General features: G+C 38.5%; 3 protein-coding genes, 1 long non-coding RNA gene and 1 pseudogene across 7 annotated transcripts in view; 2 read left to right on the top strand and 3 right to left on the bottom strand.

Annotated features, from left to right (window-relative positions):
• The window catches only part of LOC124336181, a 455,543-nt gene extending 450,836 nt beyond the window's left edge, over positions 1 to 4,707 (bottom strand). Inside the window, exon 1 of the mRNA XM_046789881.1 lies at positions 4,618 to 4,707. The gene's annotated coding sequence lies outside the window, so the exon portion shown is untranslated. The remainder of the gene's footprint in view (positions 1 to 4,617) is intronic.
• LOC124336054 overlaps positions 1 to 18,960 on the bottom strand; it is a 570,649-nt pseudogene that overhangs the window by 229,622 nt on the left and 322,067 nt on the right.
• On the top strand, positions 115 to 14,289 carry LOC124336230 (4-hydroxy-2-oxoglutarate aldolase, mitochondrial-like). 4 transcript variants are annotated; one of them, XM_046789954.1, is made up of 7 exons: positions 9,834 to 10,420; positions 10,488 to 12,439; positions 12,769 to 13,204; positions 13,298 to 13,395; positions 13,464 to 13,531; positions 13,597 to 13,918; positions 13,980 to 14,289. In XM_046789954.1, the coding sequence occupies exons 3-7, from the start codon at positions 12,862 to 12,864 to the stop codon at positions 14,139 to 14,141; spliced, it is 993 nt and encodes a 330-aa protein (XP_046645910.1). In that variant the 5' UTR covers positions 9,834 to 10,420; positions 10,488 to 12,439; positions 12,769 to 12,861; the 3' UTR covers positions 14,142 to 14,289. The 4 variants fall into 4 exon arrangements, with proteins under 4 accessions (XP_046645908.1, XP_046645909.1, XP_046645907.1 ...); XM_046789952.1 differs by lacking the exons at positions 12,769 to 13,204; positions 13,298 to 13,395; positions 13,464 to 13,531; positions 13,597 to 13,918; positions 13,980 to 14,289 and adding an exon at positions 115 to 351 and having other exon boundaries at positions 10,314 to 10,420; positions 10,488 to 12,145; XM_046789953.1 differs by lacking the exons at positions 12,769 to 13,204; positions 13,298 to 13,395; positions 13,464 to 13,531; positions 13,597 to 13,918; positions 13,980 to 14,289 and adding an exon at positions 8,934 to 9,110 and having other exon boundaries at positions 10,314 to 10,420; positions 10,488 to 12,145.
• On the bottom strand, positions 2,361 to 4,235 carry LOC124336699 (50 kDa hatching enzyme-like). The gene is made up of 8 exons (XM_046790481.1): positions 4,117 to 4,235; positions 3,838 to 3,977; positions 3,596 to 3,741; positions 3,436 to 3,508; positions 3,238 to 3,321; positions 2,964 to 2,983; positions 2,556 to 2,652; positions 2,361 to 2,434 (listed from the first exon to the last, which is right to left on the bottom strand). Exons 1-8 carry the CDS (start codon positions 4,233 to 4,235, stop codon positions 2,361 to 2,363), a joined length of 753 nt encoding a protein of 250 aa, XP_046646437.1.
• On the top strand, positions 14,503 to 16,053 carry LOC124336558. The gene is made up of 4 exons (XR_006917038.1): positions 14,503 to 14,731; positions 14,812 to 14,891; positions 14,958 to 15,078; positions 15,495 to 16,053. It is a non-coding gene; the product is annotated as an uncharacterized LOC124336558 (long non-coding RNA).

The following is an 18,960-nucleotide window of genomic DNA, read 5'->3' as shown; positions in this document are numbered from 1 at the left end:
TACCGTCAGTACCGTGTACCGTGGGCTCTGCAAAGGATCATGGATGAAATTATTAAATAGTTGATGTCGTTACAACTAGATGGCGTCTGTTGCTTTACAGACGACGAATGTTTATGTTGGACGTCCAAATGATTAAGGGCCTAAGGGCGCGATTGAAGTCTTGTATTTTCTCTGTTGAATATGTGATCCTACCATTTTTCGCAGTTTGTTGATTCATTAAATCTACACTTTCTTTTGTGGTCCCAAATTATCTTCAGTTAATCAGCCATATCCTAAATTCATCGAGTTCGTCTTCATCAAGAATCCTCGTGTCATGGTATATAAGTGCTAGTGTCTTCCCATCTGAAAGTAGTAAGTTTTAAATTAATATTTCAAGCAGGCCTACTTTCTGATTCGTTCTTAGGATTGTATTGATAATATTTGTACATTATAAGAGACATGGCATTTAGTTTTTTCCCTGAAAATATTCTTGAATTTCCTTGCAAACGTTTCCACTTCCACCATGGTTTCCATGGTTTCCATGGTTTCCACGGTTTCCACAATCAATTTGCAAGTCTAGAAGTCGATTGTCTTCTGTTTCCGTTGATTTTTCCAATACGAATTTTTTATTTGAATCTTACCTCTCTCACCTTTGGTTCAGCTGATTGGGTGAGGACTGAGGACTGAAGTAATTAAATCAAGTTAAAATAGAAAAAAAAAGGCGTGAGATTACGACAGTCATGAAAAATAAATTATTTTTGTTTTATGAATCTGACTATCGTTCTGAATATGAATATGATAGATCGATAAATTGATTTTTGATAGTTAGCTTAATTACTCCCCACTTCTCCAAAGTAAAAACTAGAAAATGTTTGTGCGTTCGTAGCAAAAGTTTTGTAGAGAAATTCCCTTTCGGGCTTTCGGCGTCTGCGGAAATCTCGTAAGATAAAATCCCCTTGTGGTGTGAAATTTATTTGATTGTTTAAGTTAAATTCATTTACAAAGGAAATAGTAAAACAATTACTATTACAAAAAAGAAGATAACTTTTTGTGTATTTTCTTTTTTGTAATCTCAATCTGCTACAATTGTGCACCAATGCTCGAAAACAATGTGTGCGTAAGAGTTTGAAAATATTTTGAAAATTCACAGACACATCTGAATAAAACGCGAATGAATTTTCTCACATTTCTAATCCAACCTGCATTCTGCAAATCTGGCAATCAAAATCGGTTTTTTACTTGCCATGTCTACATTTTGACGGATAGAAAGTTGAAAATTGGTTTGTTTATTCATTAAGTATATTTTTTTCATTTTCAATGTAGAAATTCCCGTCCCTTGATGAATTACAAGCGAATATCAATTTCCTTCCATTCCCCATGAAATAAGCCAATTAAAAAAATCCTCGCAACAACTGTCAGTCGATTATCATTGGATGTTCATTTGTTGTTGATGATCAATTTGCGCATTTCGGATGATCGTCACTCAAAGAGAGGCGGCAATTTCCTCCTCCAGCATGAAACCAGTGAAATGGGTGAAGGTGTCTTTATTTCCAAAAAGGTAAACTCTGTCTGTCAGCTCTTTAATTTCCACCCAAACTTGATCCCCCGGTTTCATACTGAGCGTAAACTGGAGGGAACCAGGACTTCGTCGATAAAATTGAGTGCTCTCTTCAATCCAAAGGTCCCCAATGATCGAACCATTCAAATAAAAAACAAGCTTGAGATTAGAATAAGAAGATTTCTCTGGGAACTCCGCTATTGCTGTGAAAGAAAAGAAATAAATTCCTCGTCGCGGTGCCTTGAACTTCCCCGATGCCAAATCCATGGCGTTTCCCTCGTTTACCAGCGCCACTTCGAACGGAATAGGAGTTCCAATTGTGTTGAAATGATTTTTTCTCTGGACGTAGAAATGGACGGGCGCCGATTTGACGTCGGCGTATCCGATCCATTTCTGTTTGTCTGTTAACAAAAGAATTAGATAATCAATAAAAAGGAAAATAAAAACATGTCGCACCATTTTGATTAGGATAAAAATCACAGTATACAACTTCCATCTTCTTCGCTCCTTTTATCAAAAAGAATCCGTTGACTTTTTGTCCCATTCGCTCCAGATCCCAACAGGAGGTTGGCATTTTACCAATGTCGACTATTTCACTCGTTCGGGCTGTAAAAATTAAATGCTTTTATTACTCTCCTACATAAAACAAAATAACGTTTATAATTTTACCATTTAATTTGGTCGTCAAATCCGAAACGGAGGACTTTGTGCTACTCAATTCGGTTCTCGCTGAGGCCACATTTGTGGTTGTTGTTTCCAAATCATTTAAAATTGCTGAATCAAAAACTTGATTTTATACAAAACAATTTCATGTTATTTAAAATTATACACCTCCAAGATCTTTTCTCAGGTTGTCTTCGGCAGTTTTTAGTTCGTTACCGAATCGTTGCGAATTCACTACAAAATCACAGAAAACAATTTGATTGTTGAAATTCTTTTTCATTCGCATGAAAGAAAATTTAGAATTTATTTACGGTAGCTTTTTTAAAAATATTTAGTAAGAATAAAAATGAAATACCATTTAATTTTGTTGATAAATCGTTGACGGTTTTGCTGATATCGGCCGTCGTTTTCGCCAATTCCATTTTGAAATTTCGCCAGTTCCTGCTTACTCTCTGCGTGTAATAAAGAAAGCAATAAACATAGTTTGAAAATGAAGAAAAAAGATTGCAGCAAACAAATACATGGTACATTTTTTGCAAGGAAATTCAAATTCCGATTTACCTTTAAGTTCTGATAACAAATTTCCGACGCTCATCTTCATTTCTGTCAATTCTCTTTCAGTCACTAAATTTATTAAAAATAAGAAATTATCACCTGGTGGATTTTTCTTATATTAAGTATATTTTTTTTTCGTTAAGGTTAATAATTCTTTGCATTTTTTAAAATAAAATGCCTGTTTTTCTCCAATCGACCCTCGATTTACCAAGTCTTGCTTAGTTTCTGCTAGTAATTAGAAACTCAATAAGAACAATGTTAAAAACAGGATGAACAGGACCCTTAAAAACAAAATGAAAACATCATTCTATCAACATTATTTCTCTCACACACGATCACAAGAAACAACGAATCTATTGTAAATTTAAATTATTTCTTTAAAAATATATGTCTGCTTCAGATGCAGTTCAAAGATAATTGAATTAAACACATTTATTAAAAATGGCTTTTATTCTTTTCTAATACTTGCAGTAACGATTTACCTTTCATTTGAGCTTCCAGTTTGCTGTTCGCTTTCTCCCATTCCTCTCTCGTGCTGGCTGTAAAATGAACAGTCATCAAGTTCTCTTAATAATAATATCAATTTGTCCAAGTAACACGAACTCCCAAGTTGTAAGATAGCGTATTAAAAATTACAAGATATGTTGTGATGCATGCATGCATGCTCGTTTTAAATTTACTGATAACAACATATTTGATAGTACCTTTTAATTCAATTGCCATTTTCCTCAACTGATTCTCCCCGTACAGTTCCTAAAATGCGTTTTTAAATGAATCATTAGGGGGAAAAATGAATTGAATAAAAAAAATGTAATTTAATCTTGGGGCAAGGAAATGAACCTGAATCCCTTCAATGTCATCGTTGTCTAGTTTGAAATCAGAGCTGTACTTGTAATACGGAAACATCACGGCCTTGGTCACGTTTGTGTGTTCCAGACCCAAAGAGTGGCCGAACTCGTGAGTAGCTATCTGGAATAAATTGGTCCCTGTGCGAGGATGAATAGAAATAGATCCACATTTGGAACTGAAGGAACGTGTCGATGGATGCGGATGGATGGCAAATTAATATATAAGTGATTTACCTTTATTAGAGTTGAGCGTCCAGGTTTTGCCTTCGTCAAAATGAGCACCACCTCCGTTTATAGGATATGCAGCGTGAGCGTAAACATCACTCGGGCTATCTTTGAAGGCTGGGCAATTACCGTGTTCTTCAAACGCAAAACTGTAAATCAAACAAAATGAAAACATTATAACACATTTATCAAATTTTGCCATATATATAATAAATAAATGTCCACTATTTCAACGTTTCCTTTGTGGCAAAATGCCATGGAAAATGATTTTATTCAAGCAATAGTTACAGGATGTCGATGTCGACGTCAGCCGATTGATTGTTGACATGGACGAAGGTCAAATCGGTCACGTCCGCCCACATCTGAAAGGCTCTGGCGATTTCACTATCCACGTCAGATGGGCTCATATCCGGCGTGTATTTCTTAATTTTATAAGTCAATTGTTTCTTAGGCCACTTGCTCCCTGTTCCGATGCAATTATAAAATTAACGACCTTTAATTATATTTGTAATATCATTGCATATTCCTGCCTTGAAGTGCGAATCGTTTCGGGCGAGTGCTTGAAGAACCGGGGTGAACTCGATCCGGAACACCACAGCGCGGTTTATTCATCCATTTCTTTGTCTCCGGATCAAGTTTACCTGCGAACCAATTTTTAAAATAGTTTTCTCGTTATAATAGGAGGAATGCACCCAGACCCAAAATAGCAGGAATACACCCTGCACCCAGACATTTTATAAAAAGTCCTGAAGGCAAATGTAGATTCTAATGCAATGATCACAATCTTACCCGTTTTTTTCAATCCAGCAAAGGATTGGAAATCTTCGATTGCCTTCCTGTAAGATTCAGGTGAGCTGACAGCCGAATAGGAAGAGTTCTGATATTTCTTGTAATGTATTTCCGTGTATTTTCAACTATTGATCTTCTCCTCCCAATCGCTTTCCCTTTTTCCGCAACCTCAGCTTCCCTTACCTATCTATAACTAGATATCCAAACAATCCTGACTCTGCCGAGTCAGACCCCATCACTCACCTCATTATTACCCATACATATTCCTATTACCCTCCTGTCAGACCTTTCGGGGTACCTTTTCCCTTCATCCAATTTCCCGTGCAATTTGGAAGCATCTCCAAATTGCACCGACTAGGCTACTCGGCTACTGGTATATAACCCAGCAGCCACGACATCTTCGAGAGTCAGTCGGGAGCCGGCCAGTCAGTCAGTAGCGTCAGTAGCAGCCAGCCAGCAGCTGTTCTCCCTCGCTGTTCTTCCTCTCATTCTCCCTCGCCGTTCTCCCTTGCTGCTCACCCTCTTCATTCTCCGCTCTCTCTCTGTTCTCCCTCTCTATCCGCCACCTCAGTGTCTCAATGTATACGCGGTATTCAATAAAGGCTTGAATTAATACTACATCTGGCGCCCAACTCAGCTCAACACCACGACCCTACTACTACCACGCTCCACCGCCTAACTCAGCCCGGACGACGCCACACCTACTACATCGTCGAATCAACCACTATAAAAGGTATGTTCCTCCCACTAATATATCTCTTTCTTTCGCATACTATAAACGAAACTTACGCTAACCAGATCATGTTACTAGAAACAGAAAACCTAACCTTACGCACAAATCTAAATACTTTAAACGAAAACCCCGATACAACAGTAGCAACCCAATCCACACAAATTACCGATCTAACAGTTAAACTTAACTCTGCAATAGACACCTTTAATAACGAGAGAACACTACACCAAAACCAAATTCAATCTTTTAATAAGAACTTTTCAGATACTGTTACACAGAAAGATTCCGAAAATAATCCTCTAAAAAGTAGCATAATTGCTACATCTCAAATATAGTGGCTAGTGGAAATGGTTGAGAAAGTTTTAAATGTGCTTTGAGTTTTTAGTTTGGTACTTCTGCTGATTCGATTTATTTCTGAGATAATAGCCATGATTTCCATAAGCTTCACATTTTAAAATGTCAGTATAATACTACTAGTACAGAAGATAAAATTTTTGCCACTTTAAAATCCATTATAGGCCAAAAAACTAATTTTCGACATAACTAGCTTAACTGTAGAAGGATAACCCCCTTATCAGTCGTAGAACTTTTTTTTTGCATCTTTCTCTCCTTGCCAGATATTGCCCATAGAATTAAACACCCATCTTACATTATCTCTAAATAACTGTATCCTTGGTCGCAAAAAGTAGTAATGCCAAATTCTTTCTTTCCTAGCATTAAACCAAACGCTTAAATTTTAGTTTAATCCTTTTATTTAACGCGAAACATCGTTCACATCCCCATTTAACCTAGGCAGAACATCCCTAGTAAACCACGAAAAGAATTGACAGATACAACACCTGTTTTGACCCTTCCCTACCCTATCCCACAAATTTAAACCCCTCCGATTATTGGCAATACCAAATACCCCCATTCCTCCCATTTTCCTTTTAAACTATTCCTTTCCAGTAACCACGCTTATATATTTAATTTTCTTAAATTCTAAACCCTTTTTCTACAATCCAAAATTTTTCACCTTGGTAACAAAGTAATCAAATAAGGACTCGCTAACAATGGATTTTGACTACAAGTTGTTTAACTTTTACTGCAGTATGGAAGAGCTCTATAATTATGAAACATATGAATTATATTACTTAAAATTAACCCAATCCAAATTATTATATTCTTCAAGTCCTAACCTAGATGTTTACGCGCATGGCAAAACCATTTACCCCAACCTTTAAAGTGTTGGAAAACGAGACATTCATCCACGGAAGACCTTCCCAATGAACTACGTATATTATTAATGATACCATTCTTTGCATCCTGAGGCAAATTTAAATTTTAGGCCTCCGACTTTCATGTCCAGCCCAGGAACAACAATGATTCATCGCTAAGCCATAGCCTAAAAACAAAAGGTAACTACCTTAAGATTACAAAAAAAACTGGAATAAATTACTGGCCGAGTGACCAGAAATAATTTATACCCAGTTCATTAAATTTGAAACCCGTCAATGACGACCAAGTGAAAAAATTCCCTTTAGTTTCTCATTAGCACCACTTTCACACCCCCCACTAACTTATTCAAATTCATGATACAAAAAATTACCTTGGAGCATTCAAACCCGAATTGGCCCAGAAAACAGAACCAAACAGGGAGTACCCTACACCAAAAAAATCGACGCACAAAGGACTTGCTATTTATTATATTGAGAATTTTTGAATTTCGCGTCGACACAGTTTCATTTAAAGACTTATCCCAAGCAGTCCCCACCTTCACGCAAACGACATGGAAAAAGTATGATACCAGCCCCCATCGTCGTCCCAGCAAAAAGGTTGTAAAAATACACAAACAAAAAATTTACGCTTTAAGGCCCTTTCCGACACCTCGGAGAGAAACCCCCTCCAAAAAATACTCCCCAGCCCAAGAAATAATTATCATGATCATTTTATTAATATCACCTCAGAAACCCCCAATTAAATTACCCCCTGGTCAAGAACCTACAACTTCAACCCACGGTTCATCGGTTCATCCTTTAAACTATCCCTCAATTCAAAAAAAACAACACCCTCTACTTTCCCCACATTTTTTTTTTACCTTCTAATAGACCCCTTGTGTCAAAAAAAAATACCCCTAAACAAAAAAAAATCCCTCCTTTTTTTTCACCCCCTTTTTTAGTTATAACCAATCAAAAACAAAAACAAAAAAAAAATCCCCCAGCCACCTTATTTCATTACCCAACAACCCTTTCACTATCCATCCATCCCCTCTAAAAACGCTTACCACAAAACACACACATACACACACAAGCAAAAAAAAATCTCTTTGCCTCCAACAAAACTTCAAAATCATATATTTGTCTATATACTACCCCCGCTTCCTACCTTTAACCCAGCCGCTTCCCATTTCATTCTTCATAAAGCCGCTCCCCTCTTTAAAATTGTCCTCGCCAGCCTATTTCCCCCAACCGTATTAACAAAACAAAAAAAAAAAGAAATAAATAAATGTTATCATACCTTACATACACATGCTCCGCTTTACGCTTAGCCTCACACCATGTCTCATCCAGCCAAGTTCCCCAGTTTCCCGATACAAATCAAGTCTACACTTTACATCGTCAAACCAGCAAGTGGAAGCCCCCAACACGCTTAACCATCCTCGTACAGGACTACCCGCGATACGGACGGTATTGCACAGAATACACGCAACACGACGCCCGCTTTTATATTTTGTGGAGACAGCCGTAGATGTCTTCTACAAACCGATTTTCGCCAGAAAAGGATACGGCATCAACGACCTACAAGTCAGCGCAGACCAGCATCTACTCGCCGAGAACGAAAAGATTATTGAAGAAAATCAAGCGCTCCAGCCTCGCCAATCCCGCATGGGAAAGTACATCAAACTACGCACAAAATCTTGCTACTCCAACCTTTGGAAGCCTCGAGGACGAGACTTTCAGAGGGGGGAAGTGTGTAATGTATTTCCGTGTATTTTCAACTATTGATCTTCTCCTCCCAATCGCTTTCCCTTTTTCCGCAACCTCAGCTTCCCTTACCTATCTATAACTAGATATCCAAACAATCCTGACTCTGCCGAGTCAGACCCCATCACTCACCTCATTATTACCCATACATATTCCTATTACCCTCCTGTCAGACCTTTCGGGGTACCTTTTCCCTTCATCCAATTTCCCGTGCAATTTGGAAGCATCTCCAAATTGCACCGACTAGGCTACTCGGCTACTGGTATATAACCCAGCAGCCACGACATCTTCGAGAGTCAGTCGGGAGCCGGCCAGTCAGTCAGTAGCGTCAGTAGCAGCCAGCCAGCAGCTGTTCTCCCTCGCTGTTCTTCCTCTCATTCTCCCTCGCCGTTCTCCCTTGCTGCTCACCCTCTTCATTCTCCGCTCTCTCTCTGTTCTCCCTCTCTATCCGCCACCTCAGTGTCTCAATGTATACGCGGTATTCAATAAAGGCTTGAATTAATACTACATTTCTGGTCTAAGTAGCCGAATCTCGCCAGGTATCTCTATAATCGCGATGACATGATGAACATTGAACATGCATAAAAGGATTAAAAGCAATTTGATAGTATGTAATCGTTTCCAGGTCTGGCTAGGTCTCGCTTCATTTCGCTTTGTTGGCGAATTAAAATAATTGCCAAACGACTCAAATATTATAATCGAAGATCAAGAAACTAGAAAGTAATTTGCACAGGATTTACCGTTGCTTCGACGACACTGGTCACTGGAGCAGCGTCGCCACGATTTATCGCCGACAAGTAAAACACAAAACTTAATGCCAATGATATTAGACGCCACATTTTAAGCCTGTCTGTAATTCCTTCAAGCGACTGCGTTGTAAAGAAGATACTGCGTATTTTTTCGGTGAGAAATCAAATTCACGTCTGATGGACGAATTGGCCAGTGGTGGCTGGTTTATAGTCAGTAGGACGGGCGTGTGTATCAGATGCTTTAATGGTCGCTTTGGGTTTTTCCTCGCTTTGGGTTTTTCCGAAGATATATCCTCGTAAGGATCAAGAATTGAATTGACCTTGGATTTATTTTTTATAGACAAAAATGTTATTTTGAAAGACGAGATCTTTGTTTATTAGAGAAAAGAAATAGCAGACCGATATAAGGCAAGTCTGAGTCTGATGGTGAACAGTAGCTGAATTTTAAATCCTTTTGTCACTGACAAAAGAAGAAACAGAAACCACATTAATTTGTGGAAATATTCGTATTTTTATTGCCATTATATGAACCTGGAAATGGGAATCGCCAGCATCCGCATTCCGTACCATTTAGAAAATTGACCCATATTGGACGACAAATCAGGAGCAGGACACAGCAAATTTTGAAAGTTAATTTTTTTTTTTAACATTTCAGCTCATTCGAAGCAGAGGTCAGTCGTAGATAAAAAGTCGAGTTGATTAGATGTATTGCATTTTTCAAGAAATCCTCGCGATTGCTGTCACTGTGACGCATTCAAAGTAGTAAAAGTGTTGCTGGTGTTGCTATCAAAAGTCCCCCGTATATGTTTCTTATCTTTTGCACACTTTTTTTTACTTTTTTGTGCCCACACGACCGAGCATAGTTTCTATTTGGGAAAATGATGTCTGACAGGAGTGAGGATTGACAGCTTCAATGGCTGAGTCTTATATATCGTAGCATATATCATAGCAAATAGCATATCATGGCGGGCGCTGTCTCTTAAAAAATTGTAGATAACAAAAAAATTCACGCACTTTGAGACGAAGTGAAATCAGTTAAAAGAAGCTAAACCTAGATTTTTTCCGTAAAATTAGTCGTTACGTCAACTCTTTTGTACGCCATCTAGCGCTGAAAGAAGAAATAAAGAAAGTAAACAGAAACATTGCGACTAGCCGCCAGCTGTCAGATGAATGTAGCACGGCAGACTTTCAATTTGTCAACACAGATTGTTATCCATCGATATTGCTAAACGTTTCCATTATTGATGTTAGGTTTGGCTCGTTCTGCGTCCGTTTTGTCGGCTTCATTGGACGTCACCGACAATACATTCCCATAAAACCTAATCTTCGAAAACATCACAATGGATCCTTCTAAAACTGTAAGTAGTTGCACATTTTTCTTTTTTAACAATGGTTGAAAATTTATTTCTGCTTGTTTTCTTTTAGATGGAAATAGGCAAAGACATCATCAGCCTCCTTGTAAAGCGACATATGAATTTGATTGCTGAAAGCATTCTATCTTTTCTTGATGACACCAGTTTAAAAAACTGTGAAGCTGTATCGAAAACTTGGTATTTAACCATCAGAAATGGAAAACTGTGGAAACACCTATTTAACAGGATATCACAGAGGAAGCCACTTCTTCAGACCCTACTGAAACGAAGAGAGCTTGAGGCTAAACATGACATGGAAAAAGACGAATTCCTATATAAAAGGTTATTGAACTGCCAACATTCTCTCAGCCAGAATTGGACATCAGGAAAGTATTCATTATCTTCAGCAAATGTTGGTGAAGTCAGTGTTTCCATTGTTGTGATGGATGCCAAAAGAATCCTTTTTGCCCTGAGGACTTCCCCCTCAGTTCCTTCTTCTATCATGGTATGGAATCGTTGGACTTTGGAGTCAGAACAGTATCTGGTGGGACACCAGGAATGGGTAACAGATTTGCAGATCTGTGGAGAACTAATCTTTTGCTCTTATTACGACGGGACCATTCTTGTGTGGGACCTGAAAACGAAAGAAGTTGTCCAGCAGTTTCAAGACCAGGAAGTCGTTGACTGGGTAGTCATTCACGCCGCTCACCAACTTCTCATCACCTGCACCAGTATTGCCTCTGGTCCCAGTGACCGTGACACATCCATTACCGTCCGTCGAATCAAGAGCCCAGCTGAAATGGTCATCGAAGCCACCGAAGAAATCCCAAATTACAAAGTCTGCAGACTCGTCTCGGACGAAAATTACTTTGCCGTTTTTCTCTCGTCGTCTGGAGGTGATTGGATCAAACTGCAGTTGCGCTCAGCTGCTGATTTCCGCTGTGTCCGTGAAATGAATAACCTTATCCAAGTCGAGGATAGTTTCGACTATCACAGCGGCAGATTGGTGACCGGGTCGTCCGAAGGAGTCATCAAAATTTGGAACCCTGAGACTGGAGTGTGCCGACAGACTTGGAAATCCACCGAGACGATCGATCAGCTTCGCCTCAGTTCCCAGCACATCATCGCTCGCCATTCTGAAGATACGAAATTTTTCGTATGGAATCTCCCCACGGCTGCCGACTTGATGAAAAGACAAGAGCCAAACGACCCCGTTCAAATCGAAACTTGTGAAGAAGTTGGAGTAATGGACCCGTCCTTTATTTTTGACGAGCTCCAAATCATCAACGTTTCTGTGAATGAACTGGAACTGGGCATTCCCAACACGTCTGTATCGTCGTCTACACTGGTTGTCAGAGACTTTTTGAAAGAATAATCTTGTCACGCGCCTTTACACAGAAAAACCTTTTATGTATTGTAAGCAATGCATGCCCTGTTATAAATCAAATTTCGCCCAATTTTATTCTTGTCGGCTTGCCCGCGTCAAATATGATAGGTAGGAGGCCTATTTTATGTATTTTGTGCCGCTTCGATGCCTTCCACAGCTTAATTAACTCTGTAGGCCACTTGTCATCAAATAAATAATTAAATTAATTACTAACATTTTCATGTTGAAACAACGTGAAACTACTAACAATTGATATTCTTATTTTCATTGCAGTGCGTGCATCACAGCCACCTGGCGTTTATAGGTATTGCCGTATTGGAGTCAATAAATTATACAGTCCGGTATTCTTTAATGGCCGTTTGATATTAAAACTTTGGGTTTACACTTTGCTGCAAGTTTTGATGTAAGATTTTATTTTTGGCCGTGATTGGAATATTTGTATCTCGTTTATTTAATACTTGGGTTGACTTTATAATTCAAGACAGTTGTGTGTTTACAAAGTTGAAAGATAACGAGTACTCCCGCAGTCAAACACCAACACTATAGTGAGCACAGTCGTCTGTTGCTCAATCTTAAAGTCTATCAGTTTTCGTTATCATTAAAGTCAAATCGAGAAAAAAGGATAACGCCTATACACGGTAATAAAACTTTATCACTTTCAGATTTTTTAAAACTCGGTAACATAGCTACAATGTTTGTACAAAACTACAAATGCACTATAGTTTCGTAAATTTCTATAGTTATATAACAGGATATGAAGATAATAATCAGAAAAAACATTTATATATTCTTAAATTTTCATTTTGGTCTAGCCGATGTATGTGGATCGGTTACAACAACCAAAAGAAAACAAGAAAAACAAAGTAGTATAACGTCCTGGTTGCGACGACGAGTGTTCACCTCGTTATTTACAAAGTGAAAAATGGTATAGGTGTGAGTTGGAATAAAAAATTTCTATTATCTTTAGTTTACTCCGACGTGACGTCTGATTGCGCAGCAACAGTAATCCCGTCATATACCATTGTGAGTGCAGCAACATCGACTGGAAATCATCACAAAGATGTTGGCCGTTGGACGAGCGTCCCCTTCCATTTTCCGGGCACTATCTTGCAGTAGTGTCGTGCGATCCTTTTCATCCGGAAGCGATGGAAGAAAAATTCAACTTGGAGGCATCTATCCACCATTGACGACGCCATTCAACGTCGACGAGACAATCGCCTTTGATAAGTTGGCTTCCAATCTCACGAAATATGCTCAAATTCCCTTCGCTGGATACGTCGTCCAAGGATCCAATGGCGAATATCCCTACCTGGAAAAAGAAGAAAAATTGCAAATCGTCAAGTTCGTCAAGGATTTCATCAAGGAAAGCAACAAGCCGTTGATTGCCGGCTCCGGCTGTGAATGTAAGGAGATATTGCTAGATTTGTTTGAGTGATAGAGTGCATGTATTGTACATTGTACGTGCTCGTGAATTTTATTTGTATCTTTTCATGCAGCTACCAAGGCAACTGTCAAACTGACAGAGGCAATGGCTGACTGCGGAGCTGATGCTGTGATGGTGGTGACACCAGCCTACTTCAAAGTCTCGATGAATGTAATCCCATTAATTAATATTAGACAGGCATTCTCGTTATTAATTCATTTGAACGTGAATTTCGCTAGGATGCTGCCATGATTGCCCATTACACGACTGTTGCCGACTCTAGTCCCGTACCAGTCATCTTGTACAGGTAAACTCAGGCAATATTTACACTGTACACTAATGTAACTTATTGTAATTTTTTCTAATTCATAGTGTTCCAGCTAATACGGGCATCGATTTGAGCATCGACGCCATTCAGGTTCTCGCTAAACACCCAAATATTATTGGACTTAAAGATAGCGGTGGAGATGTGACTAGGATCGGAAGTATCGTCCAGAAGACTCGGGGGCAAGATTTCAAGGTCCTCTCCGGATCTGCTTCGTTCCTCCTTCCCAGTTACCTTGCCGGATCGGTCGGTGGGGTCTGCGCTTTAGCCAATGTGTTGGGAGACGTCCTTTGCCACATGCATTCTCTTTATGAAAGCAACATCATCGATAAAGAGCTGCAACGAAGGTTGATTGACCCCAATAATATGGTATCACATTTCCAGTAGAAAACAAAATGACAGCTGTTAACATGTTTTGTTTTATTTCAAGGTGACACGGCGTTTCGGAGTGGCCGGAATGAAAGCAGCGCTGGATCTGTTTGGGTATTATGGAGGACCTAATCGATCACCTATGCTCAGTGCCAGTGCAGAGGCTCGGCAAGTGATTAAGAAAGCATTTCTTGATAATGAATTTGTTCCACAATCCCGGTAACTGTAAAATAATAAACCTCCTGAAGTTAATCCCACTGCCTAGATGTACGGGTGCTATTTTCGGATCACAAAGAAAGTCCTTCGAAAATTTGTATTAGACACAATAAAAGAATTTCTCGAAACTGGAATAAAAGGTTTTTAGCTCTCAATTTTATGAAGATCGTCACGTCCGGCTATTGATTTTACAGAGTTTAGAAAACGCGCACTCATCTTTAGTCTTTACCAGCAAGTTAGAGACCTCAAAATGCATTTGGCTTTTTTATTTAACAAAGAAATCTGTTGGCTGTCACTAGGTGGCTAAGATATGTCCGCCAGGTGGCGAATCGTGAGTGCCGAACTGCCGAAATTTCAGTTTCTGTCAGTTGTTTCCGAGACGGCGAGGCCCTACCTTCTTGGTTCGTTGTCAGTTGAATCATGAGGTTCTGAGAGAAAGAGGTGCCATTTTTAGACCTTTTTATTTTTTGAGGTTTTGAATTTTGATGTTGGCTTAATTAGCTGGATTGCCACTTGTGAGGCATTTCTTAGAATGTGGACATTTGGTGGGTTTTAGTTGGTTCCGGTTGGCGGTTCGTGAGCTTGCTATTATTCTTGGTATAATTGATTCGATTAAATTCTATTGCATGTGCAGTGAAAGTGGCCTGAAAGTGTTTAAATTTCATTTTTATTTGTAGACAAATTTTGATGCTGAAAGACTTGGAAACCATGCTGTCGACCACGTCGAGAAGCTGAGTAACATTCTGCTTTTACAATGGTAAAATTAATAATTAAACTGATTGAAATACATGTGGATCATAACATTTGTAATGTTTGATTGCAGGCACCTCTTAATAAAAGGAACTTAAGCCATCCAATCTAGGGCTTCCATCAAATCATGCAGGCTACATGGAAGTTGCATTTACCTTTGTTGTGAACATCATGAACACATACACTATTTGAGGGTGAAAATCTTATCCAGTTATAGATTTTACAATTAGAATGTGATTAAGCTTTGCATTCATTGGTTAAAATTTTGAGATTTCGCCAAGTCAACAGCTATTTCCTTCAGGGATGTGTTCTGTTATGGATTATTTAAAGGGGGAGTTTGTTGTATGCAAGAAAGGCAGATTCTGAAAGAAGTTTTGTTTATTTGTTCCACTGTAGCGTATCCTTTAAAGATTAAATGAATTTGTATTTAAATCTTAAATGAGTCATCTAGTTTCATGTAAATTTATTAATTTAAGTTTCCACGATAGGTATAAGATAATGTTGCCATATAATATTTGGGTTGAATTTTTGAAGTGATATGTAGCATATTTTTTAAAATTTCATATAGCATTTCCAATGATGCTGAAGATTAATTTTACTTCGGTTACAGGTTCATGTTTACGTAGCAGTGGTTGCTGTCCAATGTGGCGTGTTGTTGCAGCCTATGGTGGTGAAAGATATCTGCATCAAGTTGCTGTTCCCTGTGCATCCAAGGTGCTGCTTTTGTGCTACAGTAGTGACATCCAATATTGTGTTTAATTGCTATTTGTGTCTTCGCAGTTTACCTTTATATATTGAGAAGGAACAAAAAAAATAGTAATACGGGGAGGTTTATGTCAAAAAAAAATAAACATGTCCAGGATGGGGGAATGAGGAGGAAGTTGGGGTGGGGTATTTGGTTATGATTTACTAAAAGAAGTGAGGTATATTTTTAATGAATATGCAGTACTTGGTGATAAAATATGTTGTTGACCTATACCTTCCTGTCAACCTATACCTTCCACTTACATATTCATTCCTAAAACCCAATCTCCAACATCAAATTTACACAATTGTTGTATATTTATAATCATATTTTATATTTAAATAAATAAAATGTTATTGTATATAAAATATGTAACCTATATTTATTCTGGAACACATGCAAAATAAACAATTCATTAAACAGAGCGTCCGGTTCAAGACAATTTTTTTTGTGCGAGGCTTTTTAGAAAGCAATTCGCCACCCAATTTGACAAAAAGTGATAGTTTGTTTTCACGGAAATTGCGTCAGACGGTTGAAAAATTTCTAGTTCAACAATCTCATGTAGAAATTAGCATCTAGTCTACTGGTGCAAATTGCGATTCTTCAAGCTTGATTAATTTAGGTGATGTGTTAAAAGCTATTGTGGGTAGCTAAAAAATTGAACTAATCCACTTTTTCTGAATATTTTGGTTTTAGATCACTTTGTTGTTTTTAGATTTTCTTGTGATCTCTCTTCAAAATATTTTGAAAAAGCGAATTAGTTCAATTTTGTAGCTACCCACAACAGCTTTTAACACATCACCTAAATTAATCAAGCTTAAAGAATCGCAATTTGCACCAGTAGACTAGATGCTAATTTCTACATGAGATTGTTGAACTAGAAATTTTTCAACCGTCTGACGCAATTTCCGTGAAAACAAGCTATCACTTTTTGTCAAATTGGGTGGCGGATTTCTTGCTAAAACTCGCACATGCAGTGTCGGCGTAGATCCAGGGAGATTACCTGGAAATGGAAGAGGAGAGAAGAGTGCGAGGCAAGTTTTACTGGGGAGCGATTAGTCATACTAGGCTTCCGGGTTAGACTCATGACCCACAGATCATGCGCCTTCCAAGTCCCCGTTCGACCAGAGCCCTCCCCTCCTCCTGGTTATCACAGCGGGTGAGTGACCACCGGCGGGCGTTGGTTAGTGGTTAGTTAGGGAAACGGGGCCACAGAAAAGAAGGGAGCCCAGATATGCACTTGTCATTTCATCTAAATACACAATTTATCAGTCTTGGATTACAGCATTCTCTCGTCAGTTTTCAGTTTCACCAATGGAGTCCATGATCAGTAGCGAATGATTACCCTGTAAACAGAATGAACATTTATTTTGATGACAATAATTTTCAAACAAGATTGTAGCGACAATAAGCAATACCTCAAATCAAGAAGTAAGTTGTAAGTAAGTAAAAATGGATATCAAAAGGTAGCAGCCAACGGTTTTTAGTAAACAAGGGACCTTGTTGACTGTATAGTCCTTAAGTCCTTTTTCTTGAAAGGACATCCAGAAACTTCTCATAAATGTAGACTGAAACTCTCAGATCTGAAAAGAGAACAAGGTTTACTTGTTAGTTTTATTTTAACAAAATTCCGGAAGTACACCGGAAGTAAGCGCTAGCGCATTAACCATTGAGCTGTCGTCAATTTAAACCAAATATTCGTAATCTCCATGAAATTTGGGGTCGATTTAGTGTGAATCAAACGAAATCCAAAATTTGAACAAAATCGAGAATTTTCCTGAACTCAGAATAATTCTCGAAACCGGAAGTGCGCGTACGTGCAAATAAAAACATGAACTTTACCACAAATTCTACGAGGATCACGAATGTGTGGTTCTTTTGTGCGTCGATTGAATATTTACTTAACTAATGACTGAGAAAAAAGGAAGTAGAAAAAAAAGCAAGCTTTAACAACTGAGCTTTGTTGATGGAATAGTTATCGTCAGTTTTCACTATTAATCTTCCACATAATAATTGCCAATAAATGTTTAAAGAGATTTGCAAAGTAACTGAAACTGACTGTTTTGACAGCTGAAAATGAAAAGCCATCTAGCGTTAGAAAAAAGAAACGTCCAAGTAACACTTTGTTGGCGCGCAAGAATGGCCTGATTTTTGAATAATTACACAGACGCAGAGTTTAACGCAAGTAGATTATTTTTAAATAATCTACGAAAGTAAGTGAATTGTTGGTTACCTTGGCATAATCCCGTGGCGAGTGACTGCAGTTGTGTCACGGACGGACGGACGAAATTCCAAAAACATCGCAAATGTGAGCTTCATAATCCGCCGGCTTCTATAGCAGCCTCTACTGCATTCCTGCCTCCTTCCGCCTCTACTACGCGACGCATTCTTTGTTAGATACCACCTGGTGATAAGAAAAGTCTGGTTGTTAATTTTTACTTCAAAAAGATGTTGTACAAAGATTATCAACAAGAAATATGTCCAATGAAAGGTAGTGCTTATTGTGGTTATGTTGTTCAAATGAGTCGAGAAGTTGATGATATTTTTGTCATCCAACACTTTGAGTCATACATTAGCAGAAACACTATCCTTTCCAACCTTTTCCCTCAAGTGCCAACTCTGTGTTTTTTAACCTTTTTTACTGAGCCATCTCTGAGCCATTTTCAAATAAACGGATAAACCCTTGAGGCTTTTGTCTGTAATTCAGGTTCTTGCAATCCAGTTCTTGTCTGTAAGGTACATCATAGAACCCAAGCCCAATAAATATTCTCAAATGTTCGTATGTTCTCAAACGCCACTCACATGTTTGTCTTGGTCACCTCTGATTGTCGGAGCATCTTGCTGATGCCAGTTTACAGTTTAACTGGATAATCAGGAAGCATGATGTTAGGACATTGAAATCCCTACAACCACATCCTAGAACCCACATACTCAAAAACAATTGGCTTCAGAACAACACCAGCTACATTTGAAAAAGCAGAAAAACATTTCACTGAATAACTTACACAATGAATCGAAAGGATTGCTTCCTAATTCTGTAGGCTACCAATGGTCAATGTAATTGAACAGGTGTATCACTTATTGTATAGTGTTTACATTAGAAAGCCACATTTTGCTTGACAAATTCCATTCACCTATCTTGTAGATGGTGTCACACTTGTCACTTTTCTATTTCAATCAATTCTCACTCCAATGTTAGTCCTGGTAATCAACGTTTGTCTGTCTTGTGTGTCATTTTTCGTGTAAGCATTTCATGCTGGAAAATGGAAACATGGCCTGGAAATCAACCCTTTCTTATCCGAATCGAACCGACTGGCAACTACGCCATCTA

This window comes from Daphnia pulicaria, chromosome 4 (genome assembly GCF_021234035.1).
Source record: "Daphnia pulicaria isolate SC F1-1A chromosome 4, SC_F0-13Bv2, whole genome shotgun sequence".
Classification (NCBI taxonomy): Eukaryota; Metazoa; Arthropoda; class Branchiopoda; order Diplostraca; family Daphniidae; genus Daphnia; species Daphnia pulicaria.
The sequence above is the reverse complement of the archived record's forward strand: the minus strand, read 5'-3'. Positions and strand labels throughout refer to the sequence as shown.